Source organism: Heterodontus francisci, chromosome 38, assembly GCF_036365525.1.
Source record: "Heterodontus francisci isolate sHetFra1 chromosome 38, sHetFra1.hap1, whole genome shotgun sequence".
NCBI lineage: Eukaryota > Metazoa > Chordata > Chondrichthyes > Heterodontiformes > Heterodontidae > Heterodontus > Heterodontus francisci.
Genome location: NC_090408.1, coordinates 45,997,050 through 46,024,095, shown reverse-complemented (window position 1 = coordinate 46,024,095; position 27,046 = coordinate 45,997,050). Strand labels below are relative to the sequence as shown.

General features: G+C 49.6%; 1 protein-coding gene across 1 annotated transcript in view; it reads right to left on the bottom strand.

Annotated features, from left to right (window-relative positions):
- LOC137352618 (aminopeptidase N-like) overlaps nucleotides 1-27,046 on the bottom strand; it is a 138,021-nt gene that overhangs the window by 23,546 nt on the left and 87,429 nt on the right. The window contains exons 15-19 of the mRNA XM_068018349.1: nucleotides 22,041-22,132; nucleotides 3,465-3,575; nucleotides 3,115-3,282; nucleotides 677-817; nucleotides 21-102 (exon numbers count right to left, since the gene is read on the bottom strand). Of these exons, the coding sequence (XP_067874450.1) occupies nucleotides 21-102; nucleotides 677-817; nucleotides 3,115-3,282; nucleotides 3,465-3,575; nucleotides 22,041-22,132 (594 nt within the window). The remainder of the gene's footprint in view (nucleotides 1-20; nucleotides 103-676; nucleotides 818-3,114; nucleotides 3,283-3,464; nucleotides 3,576-22,040; nucleotides 22,133-27,046) is intronic.

The following is a 27,046-nucleotide window of genomic DNA, read 5'->3' as shown; positions in this document are numbered from 1 at the left end:
TTCTCAAACTTAACACCAACCTGTCTCAGCTCAAATTCTGTTGAAAATCGTTGCGTCACACTCTCTATCAATGACGAGAATGAAAATGATCCACCACCATATCTAAACAACAAAATATTTCAAATATTAATACTTGTAGAACTAAGAGATTATAATTCTTTCCTGGATGAGTGCAGCTTGACACCATCCAGGACAAATTAACCCTATCCACCACCTTAAACATTCACCCCCTCCACCACCAGTGCACAGCAGCAGCTACAAGATGCAACTCGCCAAGGCTCCTTAGACAGCACCTTCAAAACCCGCAACCACTTCTAACTAGATGGTCAAGGACAGCAAATACATGGGAACACCACCACCTGCAAGTTCCCCTCCAAGTCACATACCATCCTGACTTGGAACGATATCGCCATTCCTTCACTGTCGCTGGGTCAAAATCCTGGAACTCCCTCCCTAACAGCACTGTGGGTGTACCTACACTACATGGACTGCAGCGGTCGAAGAAGGCAGCTCACCACCACCTTCTCAAGGGCAATTAGGGATGGGCAGTTCCCATGAACAAATAAATCAAAAAAGCCATGAGAATGGTAATTTCCCATGGGATATAAACTCTAATTCTGCAAAAGATGTAGGATTTTTATGAAGTAGATCATTGTTCAGAAATGTCAGTACTCACTGCTGAAAGAGGAATTCCCACTTTGCCCTGACAAAGTCCCAGGCCAAAGACTGACCAACCACATTTCTAGCAATGGAAGCAATGGTTGATGTGGCATCTTGTCTTCTAATCTTAGTTGAATCCAAAGCATATTCAAGATATCTGTAACAAATGAAAGAAAAAATTAAATAAATAGAATTCTTGAAACAATGATATATTCCTGATTCACTACAAAATAACTAGTTACAACATCGTTCAAATAAAATCACTGCAGCAATCTACCCAAAAGCTAGTTTCTCAGGCTCAGAATCATAAAATGGTGGGAAGGGGGTGGTTGGGTGCTGGGAGAGAGTGTGTGGAGTGATAGAGCTGAGGGCCAGGGCCACCAGCCGTTCGAAGAGAAGTAATTATTTTAAGCCTATCGTGGTCACTTCTGGCCCATCGACTCCTCCTGCTGTAGTTTTTTAGAGATACAGCACTGAAACAGGCCCTTCGGCCCACCGAGTCTGTGCTGACCATCAACCACCCATTTATACTAATCCTACATTAATCCCATATTCCTACCACATCCCCACCTGTCCCTATGTTTGCCTACCACCTACCTACACTAGGGGCAATTGCTAATGGCCAATTTACCTATCAACCTGCAAGTCTTTGGCTGTGGGAGGAAACCGGAGCACCCGGAGGAAACCCACACAGACACAGGGAGAACCTGCAAACTCCACACAGGCAGTACCCAGAATTGAACCCGGGTCGCTGGAGCTGTGAGGCTGCGGTGCTAACCACTGCGCCACTGTGCCGCCCTAAAAAGTTGTATTTCATTGTTATGAAAACCCACATGCCAAATGGAAAATATTAATTGCATTGATTGGAACTTTGCCTGAGACTTTTGCTGGAAATTGTTACAAATAACTTTTTTAAAAAGAGCAGTTTGTTGCCAAGATGGCCACGAACATTTGCATTTGAAACACCAAAGGATTAGACTGGAGACAAACATGATTGACTCAACCTAGCCAGTACAATGGGGTGCTCTCTAATACAATTCCCTGAGATAACTTTGTCAATGTAGTCGTCAAAAGCCATTGACACCCACTGACTTTGAAAGAGCCAAACCCCCCACGAAGGATGTCTGGAAAGCCTGAGGGGAGAGCCTTGAATTTCAGAGAAGATTTCAGAAGAAGCCTCAAACCTACAGACCAGCACAGCCATCAACTAGGGGACAAGGATAAAACCCCCTTTTCTGCCTTCCAAAGACTGAAAAAGCAAACCTATAAATGTGCACGTGGCCAGTGAGGACTTCAGGACTACAATTTCAACAAAGAACTCTGAGACTGTGATTCAGTATTTAAATTCCATTTATTTCAGACTCTACTCCAACCACCCAACTTTGTTTTCCCTCTGTAATGTGTGTGTGTGTGTGTGTGTGTGTGTGTGTGTGTGTGTGTGTGTGTGTGTGTGTGTGTGTGTGTGTGTGTGTGTCATGTGAATGTGGGCGTGGATGCGTAGTGTATTTTTATCATTTTAACCGGTTTAGAGTGATAAGGTTAATAAACTTACCTCTTTCTTGTTTAAACTCAAGAAAATCTGTCTGATTGGTTCATTTGCAACTATAATAGAGGAACAGGAGCAAGTGCTCACTAAGGTGGTAAGTTCAATCATTGTGTTAAAAAAATACATCCTGTTGTGGCCAAACCAGAGAAGGGATGAAAGGGGAACCCGAGAACCCCCTCCTCACCTGGTCGTAACAACATGGTAACAGACAGTTACATTAATATTACATTGCTGCAGCAATGATATCACCAGTCTGTGACTTTTGCCTGTTAAGTAGGCAATGCTTGCCTTTACTGGGAATGCCGGGGGTGGGGGGGGTGGGGGGGTGGAATACTGGGGGGATGGGAATGTGGGAGGGGAATGCGGGGGGGTGGTGTAGAATGTGCAGTGCGTTCCAAATGTGCTTGTGGATGGGAATGTGGGGTGCTGGGAATGTGCTGGGGCTGGGAATCTGCAGGGGGGTGGGAATGTGCTGGGGGATGGGAATGCCTGTTTAGGGTTGAACTCAAAGCCTCCAGGTCAGTTATTGAGCCCTTAAAATATATATATTGTAACGTGCCATATTCTTTCTCAAAACCACTTACTGGCCCTGAGCTTTCTCAAACCCAGTGATATGCAGCCTTTTAAAACCCAAACATCGTATCACCATCACTACTTCCTGATTTACCTTCTCTCTGCTGCTTAGTGTAGATTTGTCCCATAGGTTAAGTATTTATACAATACACAGAAGAACTTTACAACTCGTCTTTGGGTGGCATTCACTATTACTCTCGGTTTGAGTTTATTTCCCTCCAGAACCATTGGGGTGATGTCCTAACTAAGGGTTGGTGCGAGCTTTTCAATACTCACTGTTAACCCTGGTGGACTGCAGAATCTTTCAATGACTTCTGCTCATCTTCTTGTCTTACCTGTTCAGTAGCCATGGCTCTCTGGTACAGGCCAGGGCTGATCGCAACTTTTCCGCCTCCGTGGCTATTGTAGCATTCTGGAACATTCCCCATGCAAAGTTCCATTCCTTCTCACCCCCTGAAGCTATTGCACTGCAATAAATTGATGTCTTCAGATTCACTGGAATTCTATTTATCAGAAATAATGTTTCAGAATTAGCAAAGAGAAGGAAATAAATGATATTTATGATAATGTCAGATATTATCAATACTTGGTTTCTAGAATAAAATGTTATGTAAATCTCTGCGTGTTATCATTACATTTTTATCAAACTCCACTTTGATATTTCCCTTTTATGCAAAACACTTACTGATTAATGTTGGAATTTATCATCCATTCTCTGTAAAATTTTTGTGCCATATCCTGACAGGCCTGCAGCCCATATCCACAGGCGACACTCACTGCATTGATCTCATTATACCTGCAAAACAGGAACTGTAATCAGCAACTCAGTGTGAACAGAGACTAACTTACACACAAAGAAACCCAAATAAATTACATAACTTTTACAGAATTGACAAGATGCAATTCTAAAGGATTCAAATATGGTGATCCCTACATATTAATGATGAAAGCAAATCTCTCTGTGCACTGTGCAAACATAAGAAACTTCTGCTCAAAATTCCATGGGTTGGAATTTCTCCCAATTTCCAAACACAAAGCAATAAGCAGTTTCCCTGAGGTTTCCTTGCACAGAATTTATGACAGGAGATGGTGAGAACATTTGAACACTGCCGTTAATCCCATGTTTCAACAGTAACTACACTTCATTGGCTGTAAAGTGCTTTCAGGTGTGCTGAAGTCACGAAAAGTGCTAGATAAATGCAAGTCTTTTATTGAGATTGCTGTCTGTTTGTTTATTGAGATTTACAAGATCAGTCTTCACTGGATTTGGCTGAAGCCACAAAGAATTGCATTTTTCTGACCTCACACAGTTTCCACCCACTAACAGTCACTCAGCCACCCAACAGGACTGCCCTGGCCATGGGTCTAATAGGGTTGCTGGAAAGGTTAAAGGCAAGAATCCTGCTAATTCCAGCAGTCTGTCTAAGCCTTCTTGAAGTCTACCGCTATCCTCCTCACAGTTCATAATACTTCCAAGTTTTGTGACACCTGAAAATTTTGAAATTATGCCCTGTACACCCAAGTCCAAATCATTAATATATTTGATTGAGCTCAGGTTTTCAGAGCCAAGAAATCTGACCCTACCTGAAAACAGATATACAGGAAGTGGAAACAGAGTGGGTGCAGCATTATCAAAGTTTTAGGCCTGCAAATCTTACAGAGATAGAAGCACTAATCTTAACCCTAATGCAGGACACAATGATAGGGGATGGGGTAAAATGAAATAGTATCAGGGCTGCCTAGAGTAGCCTGTGTGGGTAATGTTGGCTTAGTTAAGGACAAGAAGGGCAAAGAAAGCCAGACAGACTCAGAACAGGAGGACCAGACAGTCTGGCGTGAGGATCAGCAGACAGTCTAGGGTGAGGAGCAGCAGACAGTATGGAGCAAGGAGCAGCAGACAGTCTTGACTGAGGAGGGCCAGACAGTCTGGAGTGAGCAGGACCAGACAGTCTGGAGTGAGGAGGATCAAACAGTCTGGACTGAGGAGCAGCAGATAGTCTTGTGTGAGGAGGATCAGACACTCTGAAGTGAGGAGGAGCAGACAGTCTGGAGTGAGGAGGATCAGACACTCTGGTCTGAGGAGGACCAGACAGTCTGGAGTGAGGAGGTTCAGACACTCTGGAGTGAGGAGGTTCAGACACTCTGGAGTGAGGAGGAGCAGACAGTCTGGAGTGAGGAGGTTCAGACACTCTGGAGTGAGGAGGAGCAGACAGTCTGGAGTGAGGAGGAGAAGACACACTGGAGTGAGGAGGAGCAGACAGTCTGGAGTGAGGAGGATCAGACACCCTGGAGTGAGGATCAGCAGACAGTCTAGGGTGATGAGCAGCAGACAGTATGGAGCAAGGAGCAGCAGACAGTCTTGACTGAGGAGGGCCAGACAGTCTGGAGTGAGCAGGACCAGACAGTCTGGAGTGAGGAGGATCAGACAGTCTGGAGTGAGGAGGATCAGACACTCTGGTGTGAGGAGGAGCAGACAGTCTGGAGTGATCAGGATCAGACACTCTGGTCTGAGGAGGACCAGACAGTCTGGAGTGAGGAGGTTCAGCCACTCTGGAGTGAGGAGGATCAGACACTCTGGAGTGAGGAGGTTCAGACACTCTGCAGTGAGGGGGAGCAGTCAGTGTGGAGTCAGGAGGAGCAGACAATCTGGAGTGAGGATCAGCCGTCTGGAGTGAGGATCAGCAGACAGTCTGGAGTGAGGAGGAGCAGACAATCTGGAGTGAGGAGGAGCAAACAGTATGGAGTGAGGATCTGCAGTTTGGAGTGAGGATCAGCAGAAAGTCAGGACTAAGGAGGAATATACAGTCTGGAGTGAGGAGGAGCAGACAATCTGGAGTGAGGAGGACCAGACAGTCTGGAGCGCGGATCAGCAGACAGTCTGGAGTGAGGAGGAATAGACAGTCTGGAGTGAGGAGGAGCAGACAGTCAGGACTGAGGAGGACCAGACAGTCTGGTGTGAGGATCAGCAGACAATCTGGAGTGAGGAGGAGCAGACAGTCTGGAGTGAGGATCAGCAGACAGTCTGGAGTGAGGATCAGCAGACAGTCTGGAGTGCGGAGCAGCAGACAGTCTGGAGTGAGGATCAGCATACAGTCAGGACTGAGGAGGAATAGACAATCTGGAGTGAGGAGGAGCAGACAATCTGGAGTGAGGATCAGCAGACAATCTGGAGTGAGGAGGACCAGACAGTCTGGAGTGAGGAGGAGCAGACTGTCTGGAGTGAGGATCAGCAGACAATCTGGAGTGAGGAGGAGCAGACAACATGGAGTGAGGAGGACCAGAGAGTCTGGAGTGAGGATCAGCAGACAGTCTGGAGTGAGGAGGATCAGACAGTCTGGAGTGAGGATCAGCAGACAGTCTGGAGTGAGGATCAGCAGACAATCTTGAGTGAGGAGGACCAGACAGTCTGGAGTGAGGAGGAACAGACAATCTGGAGTGAGGAGGAGCAAACAGTCTGGTGTGAGGAGGAGGAGCAGACAGTCAGGACTGAGGAGGACCAGAGAGTCTGGAGTGAGGATCAGCAGACAGTAAGGACTGAGGAGGAATAGACAGTCTGGAGTGAGGAGGAGCAGACAATCTGGAGTGAGGATCAGCCGTCTGGAGTGAGGAGGAGCAAACAGTCTGGAGTGAGGATCAGCAGACAGTCTGGAGTGAGGATCAGCAGACATTCTGGAGTGAGGAGGACCAGACAGTCTGGAGTGAGGAGGAGCAGACAATCTGGAGTGAGGAGGAGCAAACAGTCTGGAGTGAGCATCAGCAGACAGTCTGTAGTGAGGATCAGCAGTCTGGAGTGAGGAGCAGCAGACAATCTGGAGTGAGGAGGAGCAGACAGTCAGGACTGAGGAGGACCAGACAGTCTGGAGTGCGGAGGAGCAGACAATCTGGAGTGAGGATCAGCCGTCTGGAGTGAGGAGGAGCAAACAGTCTGGAGTGAGGATCAGCAGACAGTCTGGAGTGAGGAGGAGCAGACAATCTGGAGTGAGGAGGAGCAAACAGTCTGCAGTGAGGATCAGCAGTCTGGAGTGAGGAGCAGCAGACAATCTGGAGTGAGGAGGAGCAGACAATCTGGAGTGAGGAAGACCAGACAGTCTGGAGTGAGGATCAGCAGACAGTCAGGCCTGAGGAGGAATAGACTGTCTGGAGTGAGGAGGAGCAGACAATCTGGAGTGAGGATCAGCATACAGTCTGGAGTGAGGAGGAATAGACAGTCTGGAGTGAGGAGGAGCAGACAGTCTGGAGTGAGGAGGAGCAGACAGTCTGCAGTGAGGATCAGAAGACAGTCAGGACTGAGGAGGAATAGACAATCTGGAGTGAGGAGGACCAGACAGTCTGGAATGAGGATCAGCAGACAGTCTGGAGTGAGGAGGAATAGACAGTCTGGAGTGAGGAGGAGCAGACAGTCTGGAGTGAGGCAGAGCAGACAATCTGGAGTGAGGAGGACTAGAAAGTATGGAGTGAGGAGGAGCAGACAGTCTGGCGTGAGGATCAGCAGACAGTCTGGAATGAGGAGGAATAGACAGTCTGGAATGAGGAGGAGCAGACAATCTGGAGTGAGGAGGAGCAGACAGTCTGGAGTGAGGATCAGAAGACAGTCGGGACTGAGGAGGAATAGACAATCTGGAGTGAGGAGGACCAGACAGTCTGGAGTGAGGATCAGCAGACAGTCTGGAGTGAGGAGGAATAGACAATCTGGAATGAGGAGGAGCAGACTGTCTGGAGTGAGGAGGACCAGACAGTCTGGAGTGAGGAGGAGCAGACAGTCTGCAGTGAGGATCAGAAGACAGGCAGGACTGAGGAGGAATAGACAATCTGGAGTGAGGAGGACCAGACAGTCTGGAGTGAGGAGGAGCAGTCTGGAATGAGGATCAGAAGACAGTCAGAACTGAGGAGGAATAGACAATCTGGAGTGAGGAGGACCAGACAGTCTGGAGTGAGGAGGAGCAGACAGTCTGGAGTGAGGATCAGAAGACAGTCAGGACTGAGGACGAATAGACAATCTGGAGTGAGGAGGACCAGACAGTCTGGAGTGAGGGTCAGCAGACAGTCTGGAGTGAGGATCAGCAGACAATCTTGAGTGAGGAGGACCAGACAGTCTGGAGTGAGGAGGAGCAGACAATCTGGAGTGAGGAGGAGCAAACAGTCTGGAGTGAGGATCAGCAGACAGTCTGGAGTGAGGATCAGCAGTCTGGAGTGAGGAGCAGCAGACAATCTGGAGTGAGGAGGAGCAGACAGTTAGGACTGAGGAGGACCAGAGAGTCTGGAGTGAGGATCAGCAGGCAGTAAGGACTGAGGAGGAAGACAGTCTGGAGTGAGGAGGAGCAGACAATCTGGAGTGAGGATCAGCCGTCTGGAGTGAGGAGGAGCAGACAGTCTGGAGTGAGGATCAGCAGACAGTCTGGAGTGAGGCTCAGCAGACATTCTGGAGTGAGGAGGACCAGACAGTCTGGAGTGAGGAGGAGCAGACAATCTGGAGTGAGGAGGAGCCAACAGTCTGGAGTAAGGATCAGCAGACAGTCTGCAGTGAGGGTCAGCAGTCTGGAGTGAGGAGCAGCAGACAATCTGGAGTGAGGAGGAGCAGACAGTCAGGACTGAGGAGGACCAGACAGTCTGGAGTGAGGATCAGCAGACAGTAAGGACTGAGGAGGAATAGACAGTCTGGAGTGCGGAGGATCAGACAATCTGGAGTGAGGATCAGCCGTCTGGAGTGAGGAGGAGCAAACAGTCTGGAGTGAGGATCAGCAGACAGTCTGGAGTGAGGAGGAGTAGACAATCTGGAGTGAGGAGGAGCAAACAGTCTGGAGTGAGGATCTGCAGTCTGGAGTGAGGATCAGCAGACAGTCTGGAGTGAGGAGGAGCAGACAATCTGGAGTGAGGAGGAGCAAACAGTCTGCAGTGAGGATCAGCAGTCTGGAGCGAGGAGCAGCAGACAATCTGGAGTGAGGAGGAGCAGACAGTCAGGACTGAGGAGGACCAGACAGTCTGGAGTGAGGATCAGCAGAAAGTAAGGACTGAGGAGGAACAGACAGTCTGGAGTGAGGATCAGCAGACAGTCTGGAGTGAAGAGGACCAGACAGTCTGGATTGAGGATCAGCAGACAGTCAGGCCTGAGGAGGAATAGACCATCTGGAGTGAGGAGGAGCAGACAATCTGGAGTGAGGATCAGCAGACAGTCTGGAGTGAGGAGGAATAGACAGTCTGGAGTGAGGAGGAGCAGACAGTCTGGAGTGAGGAGGACCAGACAGTCTGGAGTGAGGAGGAGCAGACAGTCTGCAGTGAGGATCAGAAGACAGGCAGGACTGAGGAGGAATAGGCAATCTGGAGTGAGGAGGACCAGACAGTCTGGAGTGAGGAGGAGCAGACAGTCTGGAATGAGGATCAGAAGACAGTCAGGACTGAGCAGGAATAGACAATCCGGAGTGAGGAGGACCAGACAGTCTGGAGTGAGGAGGAGCAGACAGTCTGGAGTGAGGATCAGAAGACATTCTGGAGTGAGGAGGACCAGACAGTCTGGAGTGAGGAGGAGCAGACAATCTGGAGTGAGGAGGAGCCAACAGTCTGGAGTAAGGATCAGCAGACAGTCTGCAGTGAGGGTCAGCAGTCTGGAGTGAGGAGCAGCAGACAATCTGGAGTGAGGAGGAGCAGACAGTCAGGACTGAGGAGGACCAGACAGTCTGGAGTGAGGATCAGCAGACAGTAAGGACTGAGGAGGAATAGACAGTCTGGAGTGCGGAGGATCAGACAATCTGGAGTGAGGATCAGCCGTCTGGAGTGAGGAGGAGCAAACAGTCTGGAGTGAGGATCAGCAGACAGTCTGGAGTGAGGAGGAGTAGACAATCTGGAGTGAGGAGGAGCAAACAGTCTGGAGTGAGGATCTGCAGTCTGGAGTGAGGATCAGCAGACAGTCTGGAGTGAGGAGGAGCAGACAATCTGGAGTGAGGAGGAGCAAACAGTCTGCAGTGAGGATCAGCAGTCTGGAGCGAGGAGCAGCAGACAATCTGGAGTGAGGAGGAGCAGACAGTCAGGACTGAGGAGGACCAGACAGTCTGGAGTGAGGATCAGCAGAAAGTAAGGACTGAGGAGGAACAGACAGTCTGGAGTGAGGAAGACCAGACAGTCTGGAGTGAGGATCAGCAGACAGTCTGGAGTGAAGAGGACCAGACAGTCTGGATTGAGGATCAGCAGACAGTCAGGCCTGAGGAGGAATAGACCGTCTGGAGTGAGGAGGAGCAGACAATCTGGAGTGAGGATCAGCAGACAGTCTGGAGTGAGGAGGAATAGACAGTCTGGAGTGAGGAGGAGCAGACAGTCTGGAGTGAGGAGGACCAGACAGTCTGGAGTGAGGAGGAGCAGACAGTCTGCAGTGAGGATCAGAAGACAGGCAGGACTGAGGAGGAATAGGCAATCTGGAGTGAGGAGGACCAGACAGTCTGGAGTGAGGAGGAGCAGACAGTCTGGAATGAGGATCAGAAGACAGTCAGGACTGAGCAGGAATAGACAATCCGGAGTGAGGAGGACCAGACAGTCTGGAGTGAGGAGGAGCAGACAGTCTGGAGTGAGGATCAGAAGACAGTCAGGACTGAGGACGAATAGACAATCTGGAGTGAGGAGGACCAGACAGTCTGGAGTGAGGATCAGCAGACAGTCTGGAGTGAGGATCAGCAGACATTCTGGAGTGAGGAGGACCAGACAGTCTGGAGTGAGGACGAGCAGACAATCTGGAGTGAGGAGGAGCCAACAGTCTGCAGTGAGGATCAGCAGTCTGGAGTGAGGAGCAGCAGACAATCTGGAGTGAGGAGGAATAGACAGTCTGGAGTGCGGAGGATCAGACAATCTGGAGTGAGGATCAGCCGTCTGGAGTGAGGAGGAGCAAACAGTCTGGAGTGAGGATCTGCAGTCTGGAGTGAGGATCAGCAGACAGTCTGGAGTGAGGAGGAGCAGACAATCTGGAGTGAGGAGGAGCAAACAGTCTGCAGTGAGGATCAGCAGTCTGGAGTGAGGAGCAGCAGACAATCTGGAGTGAGGAGGAGCAGACAGTCAGGACTGAGGAGGACCAGACAGTCTGGTGTGAGGATCAGCAGAAAGTAAGGACTGAGGAGGAACAGACAATCTGGAGTGAGGAGGAGCAGACAGTCAGGACTGAGGAGGACCAGACAGTCTGGTGTGAGGATCAGCAGAAAGTAAGGACTGAGGGGGAACAGACAGTCTGGAGTGAGGAGGAGCAGACAATCTGGATTGAGGAAGACCAGACAGTCTGGAGTGAGGATCAGCAGACAGTCTGGAGTGAGGAGGACCAGACAGTCTGGATTGAGGATCAGCAGACAGTCAGGCCTGATGAGGAATAGACTGTCTGGAGTGAGGAGGAGCAGACAATCTGGAGTGAGGATCAGCAGACAGTCTGGAGTGAGGAGGAATAGACAGTCTGGAGTGAGGAGGAGCAGACAGTCTGCAGTGAGGAGGACCAGACAGTCTGGAGTGAGGAAGAGCATACAGTCTGCAGTGAGGATCAGAAGACGGACAGGACTGAGGAGGAATAGACAATCTGGAGTGAGGAGGACCAGACAGTCTGGAGTGAGGAGGAGCAGACAGTCTGGAATGAGGATCAGAAGACAGTCAGGACTGAGGACGAATAGACAATCTGGAGTGAGGAGGACCAGACAGTCTGGAGTGAGGATCAGCAGACAGTCTGGAGTGAGGAGGAATAGACAGTCTGGAGTGAGGAGGAGCAGACATTCTGGAGTGAGGAAGAGCAGACAATCTGGAGTGAGGAGGACCAGAAAGTATGGAGTGAGGAGGAGCAGACAGTCTGGAGTGAGGATCAGCAGACAGTCTGGAGTGAGGAGGAGCAGACAATCTGGAGTGAGGAAGAGCAGACAGTCTGGAGTGTGGATCAGAAGACAGTCGGGACTGAGGAGGAATAGACAATCTGGAGTGAGGAGGACCAGACAGTCTGGAGTGAGGATCAGCAGACAGTCTGGAGTGAGGAGGAATAGACAGTCTGGAGTGAGGAAGAGCAGACAATCTGGAGTGAGGAGGACCAGACAGTCTGGAGAGAGGAGGAGCAGACAATCTGGAGTGAGGAGGAGCAGACAGTCTGGACTGAGGAGGAATTGACAGTCTGGAGTGAGGAGGAGCAGACAGTTGCGTGAGGAGGATCAGACAGTCTGGACTGAGGAGGAATAGACAGTCTGGAGTGAGGAGGAGCAGACAGTCTGGAGTGAGGAGCAGAAGAGACTCTGGACTGAGGAGGACCTGACAGTCTGGAGTGAGGAGGATCAGACACTCTGGAGTGAGGAAGAGCAGTCAGTCTGGTGTGAGGATCAGCAGACAGTCTGGACTGAGGGTTGGAGACAATCTGGACTCAGGAGGACCATACAGTCTGGAGTGAGGATCAGCAGACATTCTGGAGTGAGGAGAAGCAGACAATCTGGAGTGAGGAGGAGCAGACAGTCTTGCTTGAGGAGGAGCAGACAATCTGGAGTGAGGAGGAGCAGACAGTTTGGTGTGAGGATCAGCAGACAGTCTGGAGTGAGGAGGAATAGACAGTCTGGAGTGAGGAGGAGCAGACAGTCTGGAGTGAGGATCAGCAGACACTCTAGTGTGAGGATCAGCAGACAGTCTGGACTGAGGAGGAAAAGACAATCTGGAGTGAGGAGGAGCAGACAGTCTGGAGTGAGGATCAGAAGACTATCTGGAGTGAGGAGGAATAGACAGTCTGGAGTGAGGAGGAGCAGACAGTCTGGAGTGAGGATCAGCAGACACTCTAGTGTGAAGATCAGCAGAAAGTCTGGACTGAGGAGGAAAAGACAATCTGGAGTGAGGAGGAGCAGACAGTCTGGTGTGAGGATCGGCAGACAGTCTGGAGTGAGGAGTAGCAGACAATCTGGAGTGAGGAGGAGCAAACAGTCTGCAGTGAGGATCAGCAGTCTGGAGTGAGGAGCAGCAGACAATCTGGTGAGGAGGAGCAGACAGTCAGGACTGAGGAGGACCAGACAGTCTGGAGTGAGGATCAGCAGACAGTAAGGACTGAGGAGGAACAGACAGTCTGGAGTGAGGAGGAGCAGACAATCTGGAGTGAGGAAGACCAGACAGTCTGGAGTGAGGATCAGCAGACAGTCTGGAGTGAGGAGGATCTGCAGTCTGGAGTGAGGATCAGCAGACAGTCTGGAGTGAGGAGGAGCAGACAATCTGGAGTGAGGAGGAGCAAACAGTCTGCAGTGAGGATCAGCAGTCTGGAGTGAGGAGCAGCAGACAATCTGGAGTGAGGAGGAGCAGACAGTCAGGACTGAGGAGGACCAGACAGTCTGGAGTGAGGATCAGCAGACAGTAAGGACTGAGGAGGAACAGACAGTCTGGAGTGAGGAGGAGCAGACAATCTGGAGTGAGGAAGACCAGACAGTCTGGAGTGAGGATCAGCAGACAGTCTGGAGTGAGGAGGACCAGACAGTCTGGAGTGAGGATCAGCAGACAGTCAGGCCTGAGGAGGAATAGACTGTCTGGAGTGAGGAGGAGCAGACAATCTGGAGTGAGGATCAGCAGACAGTCTGGAGTGAGGAGGAATAGACAATCTGGAGTGAGGAGGAGCAGACTGTCTGGAGTGAGGAGGACCAGACAGTCTGGAGTGAGGAGGAGCAGACAGTCTGCAGTGAGGATCAGAAGACAGGCAGGACTGAGGAGGAATAGACAATCTGGAGTGAGGAGGATCAGACAGTCTGGAGTGAGGAGGAGCAGACAGTCTGGAATGAGGATCAGAAGACAGTCAGGACTGAGCAGGAATAGACAATCTGGAGTGAGGAGGACCAGACAGTCTGGAGTGAGGAGGAGCAGACAGTCTGGAGTGAGGATCAGAAGACAGTCAGGACTGAGGACGAATAGACAATCTGGAGTGAGGAGGACCAGACAGTCTGGAGTGAGGGTCAGCAGAGAGTCTGGAGTGAGGATCAGCAGACAATCTGGAGTGAGGAGGACCAGACAGTCTGGAGTGAGAAGGAGCAGACAATCTGGAGTGAGGAGGAGCAGACAGTCAGGACTGAGGAGGACCAGAGAGTCTGGAGTGAGGATCAGCAGACAGTAAGGACTGAGGAGGAATAGACAGTCTGGAGTGAGGAGGAGCAGACAATCTGGAGTGAGGATCAGCCGTCTGGAGTGAGGAGGAGCAAACAGTCTGGAGTGAGGATCAGCAGACAGTCTGGAGTGAGGATCAGCAGACATTCTGGAGTGAGGAGGACCAGACAGTCTGGAGTGAGGAGGAGCAGACAATCTGGAGTGAGGAGGAGCCAACAGTCTGGAGTAAGGATCAGCAGTCAGTCTGTAGTGAGGATCAGCAGTCTGGAGTGAGGAGCAGCAGACAATCTGGAGTGAGGAGGAGCAGACAGTCAGGACTGAGGAGGACCAGACAGTCTGGAGTGAGGATCAGCAGACAGTAAGGACTGAGGAGGAATAGACAGTCTGGAGTGCGGAGGAGCAGACAATCTGGAGTGAGGATCAGCAGACAGTCTGGAGTGAGGAGGAGCAGACAATCTGGAGTGAGGAGGAGCAAACAGTCTGGAGTGAGGATCTGCAGTCTGGAGTGAGGATCAGCAGACAGTATGGAGTGAGGAGTAGCAGACAATCTGGAGTGAGGAGCAGCAAACAGTCTGCAGTGAGGATCAGCAGTCTGGAGTGAGGAGCAGCAGACAATCTGGAGTGAGGAGGAGCAGACAGTCAGGACTGAGGAGGACCAGACAGTCTGGAGTGAGGATCAGCAGACAGTAAGGACTGAGGAGGAACAGACAGTCTGGAGTGAGGAGGAGCAGACAATCTGGAGTGAGGATCAGCATACAGTCTGGAGTGAGGATCAGCAGACAGTCTGGAGTGAGAAGGACCAGACAGTCTGGATTGAGGATCAGCAGACAGTCAGGCCTGATGAGGAATAGACTGTCTGGAGTGAGGAGGAGCAGACAATCTGGAGTGAGGATCAGCAGACAGTCTGGAGTGAGGAGGAATAGACAGTCTGGAGTGAGGAGGAGCAGACAGTCTGGAGTGAGGAGGACCGGACAGTCTGGAGTGAGGAGGTGCAGACAGTCTGCAGTGAGGATCAGAAGACAGGCAGGACTGAGGAGGAATAGACAATCTGGAGTGAGGAGGACCAGACAGTCTGGAGTGAGGAGGAGCAGACAGTCTGGAATGAGGATCAGAAGACAGTCAGGACTGAGCAGGAATAGACAATCTGGAGTGAGGAGGACCAGACAGTCTGGAGTGAGGAGGAGCAGACAGTCTGGACTGAGGAGGACCAGACAGTCTGGAGTGAGGATCAGCAGACAGTAAGGACTGAGGAGGAATAGACAGTCTGGAGTGCGGAGGAGCAGACAATCTGGAGTGAGGATCAGCAGACAGTCTGGAGTGAGGAGGAGCAGACAATCTGGAGTGAGGAGGAGCAAACAGTCTGGAGTGAGGATCTGCAGTCTGGAGTGAGGATCAGCAGACAGTATGGAGTGAGGAGTAGCAGACAATCTGGAGTGAGGAGCAGCAAACAGTCTGCAGTGAGGATCAGCAGTCTGGAGTGAGGAGCAGCAGACAATCTGGAGTGAGGAGGAGCAGACAGTCAGGACTGAGGAGGACCAGACAGTCTGGAGTGAGGATCAGCAGACAGTGACTGAGGAGGAACAGACAGTCTGGAGTGAGGAGGAGCAGTCAATCTGGAGTGAGGAAGACCAGACAGTCTGGAGTGAGGATCAGCAGACAGTCTGGAGTGAGGAGGACCAGACAGTCTGGATTGAGGATCAGCAGACAGTCAGGCCTGATGAGGAATAGACTGTCTGGAGTGAGGAGGAGCAGACAATCTGGAGTGAGGATCAGCAGACAGTCTGGAGTGAGGAGGAATAGACAGTCTGGAGTGAGGAGGAGCAGACAGTCTGGAGTGAGGAGGACCAGACAGTCTGGAGTGAGGAGGTGCAGACAGTCTGCAGTGAGGATCAGAAGACAGGCAGGACAGAGGAGGAATAGACAATCTGGAGTGAGGAGGACCAGACAGTCTGGAGTGAGGAGGAGCAGACAGTCTGGAATGAGGATCAGAAGACAGTCAGGACTGAGCAGGAATAGACAATCTGGAGTGAGGAGGACCAGACAGTCTGGAGTGAGGAGGAGCAGACAGTCTGGAGTGAGGATCAGACGACAGTCAGGACTGAGGACGAATAGACAATCTGGAGTGAGGAGGACCAGACAGTCTGGAGTGAGGATCAGCAGACAGTCTGGAGTGAGGAGGAATAGACAGTCTGGAGTGAGGAGGAGCAGACATTCTGGAGTGAGGAAGAGCAGACAATCTGGAGTGAGGAGGACCAGAAAGTATGGAGTGAGGAGGAGCAGACAGTCTGGAGTGAGGATCAGCAGACAGTCTGGAGTGAGGAGGAGCAGACAATCTGGAGTGAGGAGGAGCAGACAGTCTGGAGTGAGGATCAGAAGACAGTCGGGACTGAGGAGGAATAGACAATCTGGAGTGAGGAGGACCAGACAGTCTGGAGTGAGGATCAGCAGACAGTCTGGAGTGAGGAGGAATAGACAGTCTGGAGTGAGGGAGAGCAGGCAATCTGGAGTGAGGAGGACCAGACAGTCTGGAGAGAGGAGGAGCAGACAGTCTGGACTGAGGAGGAATTGACAGTCTGGAGTGAGGAGGAGCAGACAGTTGCCTGAGGAGGATCAGACAGTCTGGACTGAGGAGGAATAGACAGTCTGGAGTGAGGAGGAGCAGACAGTCTGGAGTGAGGAGCAGAAGAGACTCTGGACTGAGGAGGACCTGACAGTCTGGAGTGAGGAGGATCAGACACTCTGGAGTGAGGAAGAGCAGTCAGTCTGGTATGAGGATCAGCAGACAGTCTGGACTGAGGGTTGGAGACAATCTGGACTCAGGAGGACCATACAGTCTGGAGTGAGGATCAGCAGACATTCTGGAGTGAGGAGAAGCAGTCAGTCTGGTGTGAGGATCAGCAGACAGTCTGGACTGAGGGTTGGAGACAATCTGGACTCAGGAGGACCATACAGTCTGGAGTGAGGATCAGCAGACATTCTGGAGTGAGGAGAAGCAGACAATCTGGAGTGAGGAGGAGCAGACAGTCTTGCTTGAGGAGGAGCAGACAATCTGAAGTGAGGAGGAGCAGACAGTTTGGTGTGAGGATCGGCAGACAGTCTGGAGTGAGGAGGAATAGACAGTCTGGAGTGAGGAGGAGCAGACAGTCTGGAGTGAGGATCAGCAGACACTCTAGTGTGAGGATCAGCAGACAGTCTGGACTGAGGAGGAAAAGACAATCTGGAGTGAGGAGGAGCAGACAGTCTGGAGTGAGGATCAGCAGACACTCTAGTGTGAAGATCAGCAGACAGTCTGGACTGAGGAGGAAAAGACAATCTGGAGTGAGGAGGAGCAGACAGTCTGGTGTGAGGATCGGCAGACAGTCTGAAGTGAGGAGTAGCAGACAATCTGGAGTGAGGAGGAGAAGACAGTCTGGAGTGAGGAGGAGCAGACAATCTGGTGTGAGGAGGAATAGACAGTCTGGAGTGAGGAGGAGCAGACAATCTGGTGTAAGGAGGAGCAGACAGTCTGGACTGAGGAGGACCAGACAGTCTCGTGTGAGGATCAGCAGACAGTCTGGACTGAGGAGGAATAGACAGTCTGGAGTGAGGAGGAGCAGGCAATCTGGAGTGAGGAGGAGCAGACAGTCTAGTGTGAGGATCAGCAGACAGTCTGGACTGAGGAGGAATAGACAGTCTTGCTTGAGGAGGAGCAGACAATCTGGAGTGAGGAGGAGCAGTCAGTCTGGAGTGAGGAAGACCAGACAGTCTGGTGTGAGGATCATCAGACACTCTGGACAGAGGAGGAATAGACAGTCTAGAGTGAGGAGGAGCAGACAGTCTGGACTGAGGAGGACCAGACAGTCTAGTGTGAGGATGAGCAGACACGTCTGGACTGAGGAGGAATAGACATTCTTGCTTGAGGAGGAGCAGACAATCTGGAGTGAGGAGGAGCAGACAGTCTGGACTGAGGAGGAATAGACAGTCTGGAGTGAGGAGGAGCAGGCAATCTGGATTGAGGAGGAGCAGACAGTCTAGTGTGAGGATCAGCAGACAGTCTGGACTGAGGAGGAATAGACAGTCTTGCTTGAGGAGGAGCAGACAATCTGGAATGAGGAGGAGCAGTCAGTCTGGAGTGAGGAGGACCAGACAGTCTGGTGTGAGGATCATCAGACACTCTGGACAGAGGAGGAATAGACAGTCTAGAGTGAGGAGGAGCAGACAGTCTGAACTGAGGAGGACCAGACAGTCTAGTGTGAGGATGAGCAGACACGTCTGGACTGAGGAGGAATAGACAGTCTTGCTTGAGGAGGAGCAGACAATCTGGAGTGAGGAGGAGCAGACAGTCTAGTGTGAGGATCAGCAGACAGTCTGGACTGAGGAGGAATAGACAGTCTAGTGTGAGGATGAGCAGACACGTCTGGACTGAGGAGGAATAGACAGTCTGGAGTGAGGAGAAGCAGACAATCTGGAGTGAGGAATGGAGAGTGGGTGGGAGATACAGAGAGACAGACAGACAGAGAGGTTGTGTGAGAGAGAGATACAGAGGGGAGAGAGAGAGTCAGAGTCATTTACTTCCTGTACAGAAGGAAGCCATTTAGTCCATCTAGACCCTGCTGGCTCTCCCCGGAGCTATGCTGTCAGCCCCACTCCCCGGCTCAATCCCCGTAGCCCTGCAAGTCTATTTCTCTCAGGTGGACATCCAACTTCCTTTTGAAGTCATTGATCGTCTCCACTTGCACCACCTTGTAGGCAGAGAATTCTAGGTCATTACCACCCACACATTCCCGCTGTACCTTTTGCACAAAACATTAAGTCTGTGTCCCCTAGTCCTAGAGGGGAGGCGGGAGGGAACAGAGAACGGCACACAGACACACAGACACACACACACACACAGACACACACGACAGACACAGACACACACACAGACACACCCAGACACACACACACGACAGACACACACACACAGACACACACACAGACACACACACACAGACACACACACACAGACACACACACAGACACACACACACATGACAGACACACACACACAGACACACACACACGCCCAGACACACACACACGACAGACACACAGACATACACACACACACACACACAGACACACACAACAGACACACACACACAGACACACAGCGACACACACACAGACACACAGACACACAGACACACACACGACAGACACACACAGACACACAGACACACAGACACACACACGACAGACACACACACACACAGACACACACACACACGACAGACACACAGACACGCACACAGACACACACACACAGACACACACGACAGACACAGACACACACACAGACACACCCAGACACACACACACGACAGACACACACACACAGACACACACACAGACACACACACACAGACACACACACAGACACACACACACATGACAGACACACACACACAGACACACACACACGCCCAGACACACACACACGACAGACACACAGACATACACACACACACACACAGACACACACAACAGACACACACACACAGACACACAGCGACACACACACAGACACACAGACACACAGACACACACACGACAGACACACACAGACACACAGACACACAGACACACACACGACAGACACACAGACACGCACACAGACACACACACACGACAGACACACACACACACACACAGACACACACACACGACAGACACACACACACAGACACACAGACACACACACACGACAGACACACACACACACACACACACAGACACACACACACGACAGACACACAGACACACACACACACACAGAACAGACACACACAGACACACACAGACACACACACAGACACACAGACACACACACGACAGACACACACACAGACAGACACACACAGACAGACAGACACACACACACACACACACAGACACACACACACGACAGACACACAGACACACACACAGACACACACACACACACACACAGAACAGACACACACAGACACACACACAGACACACACACGACAGACACGCACACACACACACAGACACACACAGACAGACACAGACATACACACGACAGACACACACACGACAGACACACACAGACACACACACACATACACACAACAGACACACACACACAGACACACACAGACACACACACACGACAGACGCACACACACACAACAGACAGACAGACACACACACACACAGACACACACAGACACACACAGACACACACACACACACACAGACACACACACACGACAGACACACACACACACAGACACACACACACACAGACACACACACACGACAGACACACACATACACACAGCCAGACACACACACACGACAGACACACAGACACACACACAGACACACAGACACACACGACAGACGCACACACACACACATACACACAGACTCACACACACGACAGACACACAGACACACACACAGTCTCACACACACACACACACACACACAGACTCACACACAGACACACACGACAGACACACACACACAGACACACACATACCACAGACACACACACACACAGCCACACACACACACACAGACACACACACACACACACACACACGACAGACACACACACACAGACACACACAGACACACACACACGACAGACACACAGACACACACACACACACAGACACACACATAGACACACACGACAGACACACACACACACAGACACACACACACGACAGACACACACACACAGATACACACACACACACACACACACACGACAGACACACAGACACACACACACACGACAGACACACACACACACACACAGACACACACACACGACAGACACACAGACACACACACACACACACGACAGACACAGACACACACACACGACTGACACACACCCACGACAGACACACCCACGACAGACACACACACACAGACACACACACAGACACACACACATCACAGACACACACGACAGACACACAGACACACACACAGACACACACACACGACAGACACACACACACACAGACACACACACAGACACAGACACAGACACACACACACACACACACACACACACAGACACACACACAGACACACACACACGACAGACACACACACACACAGACACACACACACAGACACACACACAGACACAGACACACACACACACACAGACACACACACAGACACACACACACGACAGACACACACACACACAGACACACACACACACACACACATGACAGACACACACACACAGACACACACACACACACAGACACACACACACGACAGACACACAGACACACAGACACACACACACGACAGACACACAGACACACACAACAGACACACACACACACACACAGACACACACATACACAGTGCGGGGAGAGGGGAAAGAGAGATCAAAGTCTCTTCTGAAAGGTGGACATCCATCCAGAATATTCTGCATCGCTACATCAAGTGTACGGGCAGAGATTGACTGCTTATTAAAGCAAGAACAATACCAGGTATGTCACAAAATCAGTTTTCAATACAGTGACGAGAAAGTAAGTCAATAAATTAGCCTTCTCATTTCAAGCTTCTCATAAAAATGAACAGTTGTTGTTTTTATTAGTAAGATAAATTTTTAATGCCTTTATCTTGCGAAATTTGCTCACCAGCCCTGTGGGCCGAGTAAAAATCTTATTGTGGACCTCCGCCTGAAAAGGTTGGATAACCCTGGTCCTGAATGAGGATGAGTAGATAGTCTGGAATGAGGAGCAGCAGACAGTCTGGAGTGAGGAGTAGCAGACAGTCTAGGCCACCTCATCCACCCCACAATTGCCAGACCGTCTGGGAATGTACTGATGACTCTAGCTGGTGAGTTAGCAAGTGAGAGTCTTTGCACAGTCTGAGGTAATACAAAAATCTCACACCACCCATGGTCAATAGCAATATTGAAGAAATGAGTGAGGCAGTTAATATGCACTAGCTACCTCACCAATCACTTCTTCCACTGCTATACATTCCTCTCCCCAACATCCCACAGTTCCTTATCCCACTTACTGAGGTCAAGGCTGGTGCTTGACTGAGGATTGAAGTGTTTGCTGAGACTGTAGCCACAATGGGATTTCTGTAGGTACTGGGATGAATGAATCCTGAGCTTTTCTATAAGCCTAGGCCATTTGGTAATTACTGAAAACAGGTACTCACTGGTCCATGAGACTGGCAGAAGTGTTCAACCAGTTCCCAGTCTGATTTTTAAAGTGGTTGTAGAGTGGGGTCACCTGTTGCCTCATGTAATTCTATTAATAATGCAATAACAAAGTGTTAGTCATAAAAATACATAATACACTCCCCACTGGTCTTGCAAATGGCAGCTACCTCTGAAGATGCATCAAATGAAGTGTATCAGATAAATGTACCACACAGACTGCAGCAGCTCAAGATGATGACTCACCACCAACTTCTTCGTCTTACAAGTAATACCCAAACCCCACGAATGAAAAAAAGTCATGTGCACAACCATTTACCCTATACCAGAAGCCTCTCATTAACCTGTTCATAGAATGAGAGTAACTTGATTGAGTTTTTTGATGAGGTAACGGAAAGGTGTGCAGATTGCAAGCTGAGTGTGGAGATTTGAGTTTGGTGAGTGGTGAGTTTGGTGAAAGGAGGAGGTGCTCTATTTTTCCGCTATTTTTTTCTACTCTTTTAACCCCCCAGTAATTGGTTCTTACTTCAGTGCAATGGAAAGAGCTGTTTGGTGAGTACCTGGTAAGTTATTCTACTTGTAACAAATAGTCTGTAAAGTTAAGGTATGGCAGGGCAGCTCGGCGGAGTGGAATGTACAGCCTGTGGCATGTGGGAAGTTATGGATGCACCATGTGCTCTAGATAAACACATCTGCAGGAAGTGTCATCTGCCACAGAAGCTTGAGCTCTGGGTTTTGGAACCCGAGCGGCAGCTGGAGTCATGTGGTGCATCTGTGAGGCAGTGGACTATGTGGTTAGCACGTTTAGGGAGGTGGTCGCACCACAGGTGAGGAGCAATGCAGGCAAAGATGGAATGGGTGACGACCAGGCAGTCAAAGAGAACCAAGCAGGTAGTGCAGGAATCCCCTGATAAGATCTCACACGCGAATCAGCTTTCCATTTTGGATACTGGTGAGAGTGATGGTTCCTCAGAGGAGTGCAGTCAGAGCCAAGTTTGTGGCACCACAGGTGGCTCAGCTGCACAGGAGGGAAGAGGAGTGGAAGAGCAGTAGTGATGGGGATTCATTAGTTAGGGGAACAGACAGGCATTTCTGCAGCAGTAAACGTGACTCCAGGATGAAGTCTTGCCTCCCTGGTGCCAGAGTCAAGGATGTCACGGAGAGGCTGCAGCACATTCTTCTGGGGGAGGGTGAACAGCTAGAGGTCGTGGTCCACATTGGTAACAATGACACAGGTAAGAAGGGGATGAGGTCCTGAAAGCCGATTTTAGAGAGCTAGGAAGGAGATTAAAAAACAGGACCTCAAAAGCAGTAACCTCAGGATTACTCCCAGTCCCACGTGCAAGTGAGCAAAGGAATAGGAGAATTGAGCGATTGAACACGTGGCTGGAGAACTGGTGTAGGAGGGAGGGCATCAGATTTCTGAGACATTGGGACCGGTTCTGGGCAGGTGGGACCTGAATAAGATGGACGGGTTGGATCTTAGCAGGACTGGGACAAATATCCTCACAGGGAGATTTGTTAGTGCTGTTGGGGAGGGTTTAAACTAAATTGTCAGGGGGATGGGAACCCGAGAGGGAGCTCAGATTGGAGGGAAGCAAAACTGGTAACTTGTCTGGGGTGTGGGAACCAGGAGCAAGTATCAGAGAGGAATACCAAGGTGCACAGAATACTGGGGGAGATAGATAGCATGAGAATAGGGAATAGTACGTTATTAGGTGGAGTCAGAGTAAGGGAGAAAGTAATAAAGTCTGAATCAGGGTTAATGTGCATGTATGTGAATGCACGGAGTGTGGTTAATAAGACTGGTGAGGTACAGGCGCAGATTGCATGTGGAAATATGATGTTGTGGCTATAACAGAGACCTGGCTCAAAGAAGGGCAGGACTGGGTGTTAAATATTCCTGGATACAAGGTGTTCAGGAAAGATAGGTAAGGGAAAAAAGGGGGAGGGGTGGCGGTATTGATTAAGGAGAGCATTGCAGTGCTGGAGAAAAAGGATGTCCCAGAGGGGTCGAGGACAGAATCAATTTGGCTAGAGCTAAAGAGCAAAAAGAGGTGCAGTTACATTGCTCGGTGTTGTCTATAGACCACTGGCTAGTGGGAAGGACATGGAGGAACAAATTTACAAGGAAATTACAGAGAGGTGCAAAAATTATAGGGTAGTTATAATGGGGGACTTTAATTAACCAAACATAGACTGGGATAATAGTGTAAAGGGCAGTGAGGGGCAAGAGTTCCTAGAGTGTGTTCAGGAAAAAATTTTTACAACAGTATGTTGCTAGTACAATGAGAAAGGAGGCACTGCTAGACCTGGTTCTCTGGGAATGAGGTGGGCCAAGTGGATCAAGTATCAGTAGGACAGCATTTAGGGGACAGTGATCAATGTATCATAAGGTTTAGGCTGACGATGGAAAAGGACAAAGAGAAATCCCGGGTAAAAATAATTAACTGGGTGAAGGCCAACTTCAATGGGTTAAGAATGGAGCCAGGGCGAATAAATTAGAGTCAAAAGCTGGCAGGAAAACCGGTCGATGAACAATGGGCTACCTTGAAAGAAGAGATAGTTCGGGCACATTCAAGGTATGTTCCCTCAAAGGGAAATGTAGAGCAAACAAATCCAGAGCTCCCTGGCTGACAAAAGAGGTAGAGATTAAGAAAAGGAAGAAAAAGTGTGCTTCTGACAGATGCCAGGTAGAAAATAATATTGAGAACCAGGCTGAATATAGAAGGTCCAGAGGGGAAATGAAAAAGCAAATAAGAGAAGCAAAGAGACAGCATGAGAAGAGACTGGCAGCTAGCATTAAAGGAAATCCCAAAGTTTTCTATAGGCATATAAATATAAAAGGGTGGTAAAAGGAGGAGTGGGGCTGATTAGGGGCCAGAAAGGGGATTTACACATGAAGGCAGAGGGCATAGCTGAGGTATTAAATGAATACTTTGCATCTGTCTTTACCAAGGAAGAAGATTCAACCCAGGCAATGTTGAAAGAGGAGGTAAGTCAGACACTAGAGGGCTTTAAAATTGATAAAGCGTAAGTATTAGATAGGCTGTCTGTACTTAACGTGGATAAAGCACCAGGACCAGATGAGATGCATCCAAGGATTCTGAGGGAAGTGAATGTGGAAGTTGCAGAGGCACTAGCCATAATTTTCCTTAGACTCGGGGGTGCCAGAGGACTGGAGAATTGAAAATGTTACATCCTTGTTCAAAAAAGGGTGTAAAGATAAGCCTAGTAATTACAGGCCAGTCAGTTTAACTTAGGTGACGGAAAAAACTTCTAGAAAAAATAATTTGGGACAAAATCAATAGTCATGTGGACAATGTGAATTAATTAAGGAAAGCCAGCATTGATTTCTTAAGGGAAAATCCTGTTTAACTAACTTGCTGGAGTTTTTTGAGGAGGTAACAGAGAGAGTTGATGAGGGCAATGCTGTTGATGTGGTGTACATGGATTACAAAAGGCGTTTGATACAGTGCCACACAACAGACTTGTGAGCAAACTTGTAGCTCATGGAATAAAAGGGATGATAGCAACATGGATACGGAATTGGCTGAGTGACAGGAAACAAAGAGTAGTGGTTAATGGATGTTTTTCGGGCTGGAGGAAGGTTTGTAGTGGAGTTTCCCAGGGGTCAGTGTTGGGACCCTTGCTTTTCCTGATCAATATTAATGACCCTAGACCTTGGTGTACAGGGCACAATTTCAAAGTTTGCAGATGATAAAAAACTTAGAAGCATTGAGAACTGTGAGGAGGATAGTGTAGAACTTCAAAAGGACATAGACAAGTTGGTGGAATGGGCAGACAGGTGGCAGATGAATTTCAATACAGAGAAATGTGAAGTGATTCATTTGGACAGGAAGAATATGGAGAGACAATAAAGAATAAAGGCGACAATTCTAAAGTGGGTGCAGGAGCAGAGGGACCTGGGTGTATATGTGCATAAGTCATTGAAGGTGGCAGGACAGGTTGAGAGAGTGGGTTAATAAAGCACACAGTATCCTGGGCTTTATTAATAGGGGCATAAAGCACAAGAGCAAGGAGGTTATGTTGAACTTGTATAAGACAATAGTTCGGCCTCAGCTGGAGTATTGTGTCCAATTCTGGGCGCCGTAATTTAGGAAAGATATGAAGGCATTGGAGAGCGTAGAGAAAAGATTCACGAGAATGGTTCCAGGGATGAGGAATTTCAGTTATGAAGATAGATTGGAGAAGTTAGGACTGTTTTCTTTGGAGAAGAGAAGGCTGAGATGTGATTTGATAGAGGTGTTCAAAATCATGAGGGGTCTGGACAGACTAGATCGAGAGAAACTGTTCCCACTCGTGAATGGATCGAGAATGAAAGGGCACAGATTTAAAGAATTTGTAAGAGAAGCAAAAGTGACATGAGGAAAAGCTTTTACACGCAGCGAGTGGTTAAGGTCTGGAATGTGCTGCCTGAGAGTGTGGTGGAGGCAGGTTCAATTGAAGCATTCAAAAGGGAATTATACAGTTATATGAAAAGGAAGAATGTGCAGGGTTATGGAGAGAAGGCAGGGAAATGGAACTGAGGTAGTTGCTCTTTCAGAGAGCCAGTGCAGACACGATGGGTTGAATGGCCTCCTTCTGCACTGTAATAATTCTGTGAAAGGGTTGATGAGGGTAACATGACTGATGTAGTGTAAATGGACTTCCAAAAGGTGTTTGATTAAGTGCCACAGAACAGGCTTACCAGCAAAGTTGAAGCCCATGGAATAAAAGGCTGCTGACAACATGGCTGAGTGGCAGGAGGGTGAACGGCTGAATTTTAGACTTGGTAGAAGGTAAATAGTGGGGTTCCCTTAGGTCAGTATTGGGACCACTGCTTTTGTTGATATATGCTAATGACTTGGACTTGGGTGTATAGAGCACTTTCAAAATTTGCAAATGACACAAAACTTGGAAGCATTGTGAACTGCAAGGAGGTCTGAAATGTTAACTCAGTTTATTTAGAGATACAACACTGAAACAAGCCCTTCAGGCCATC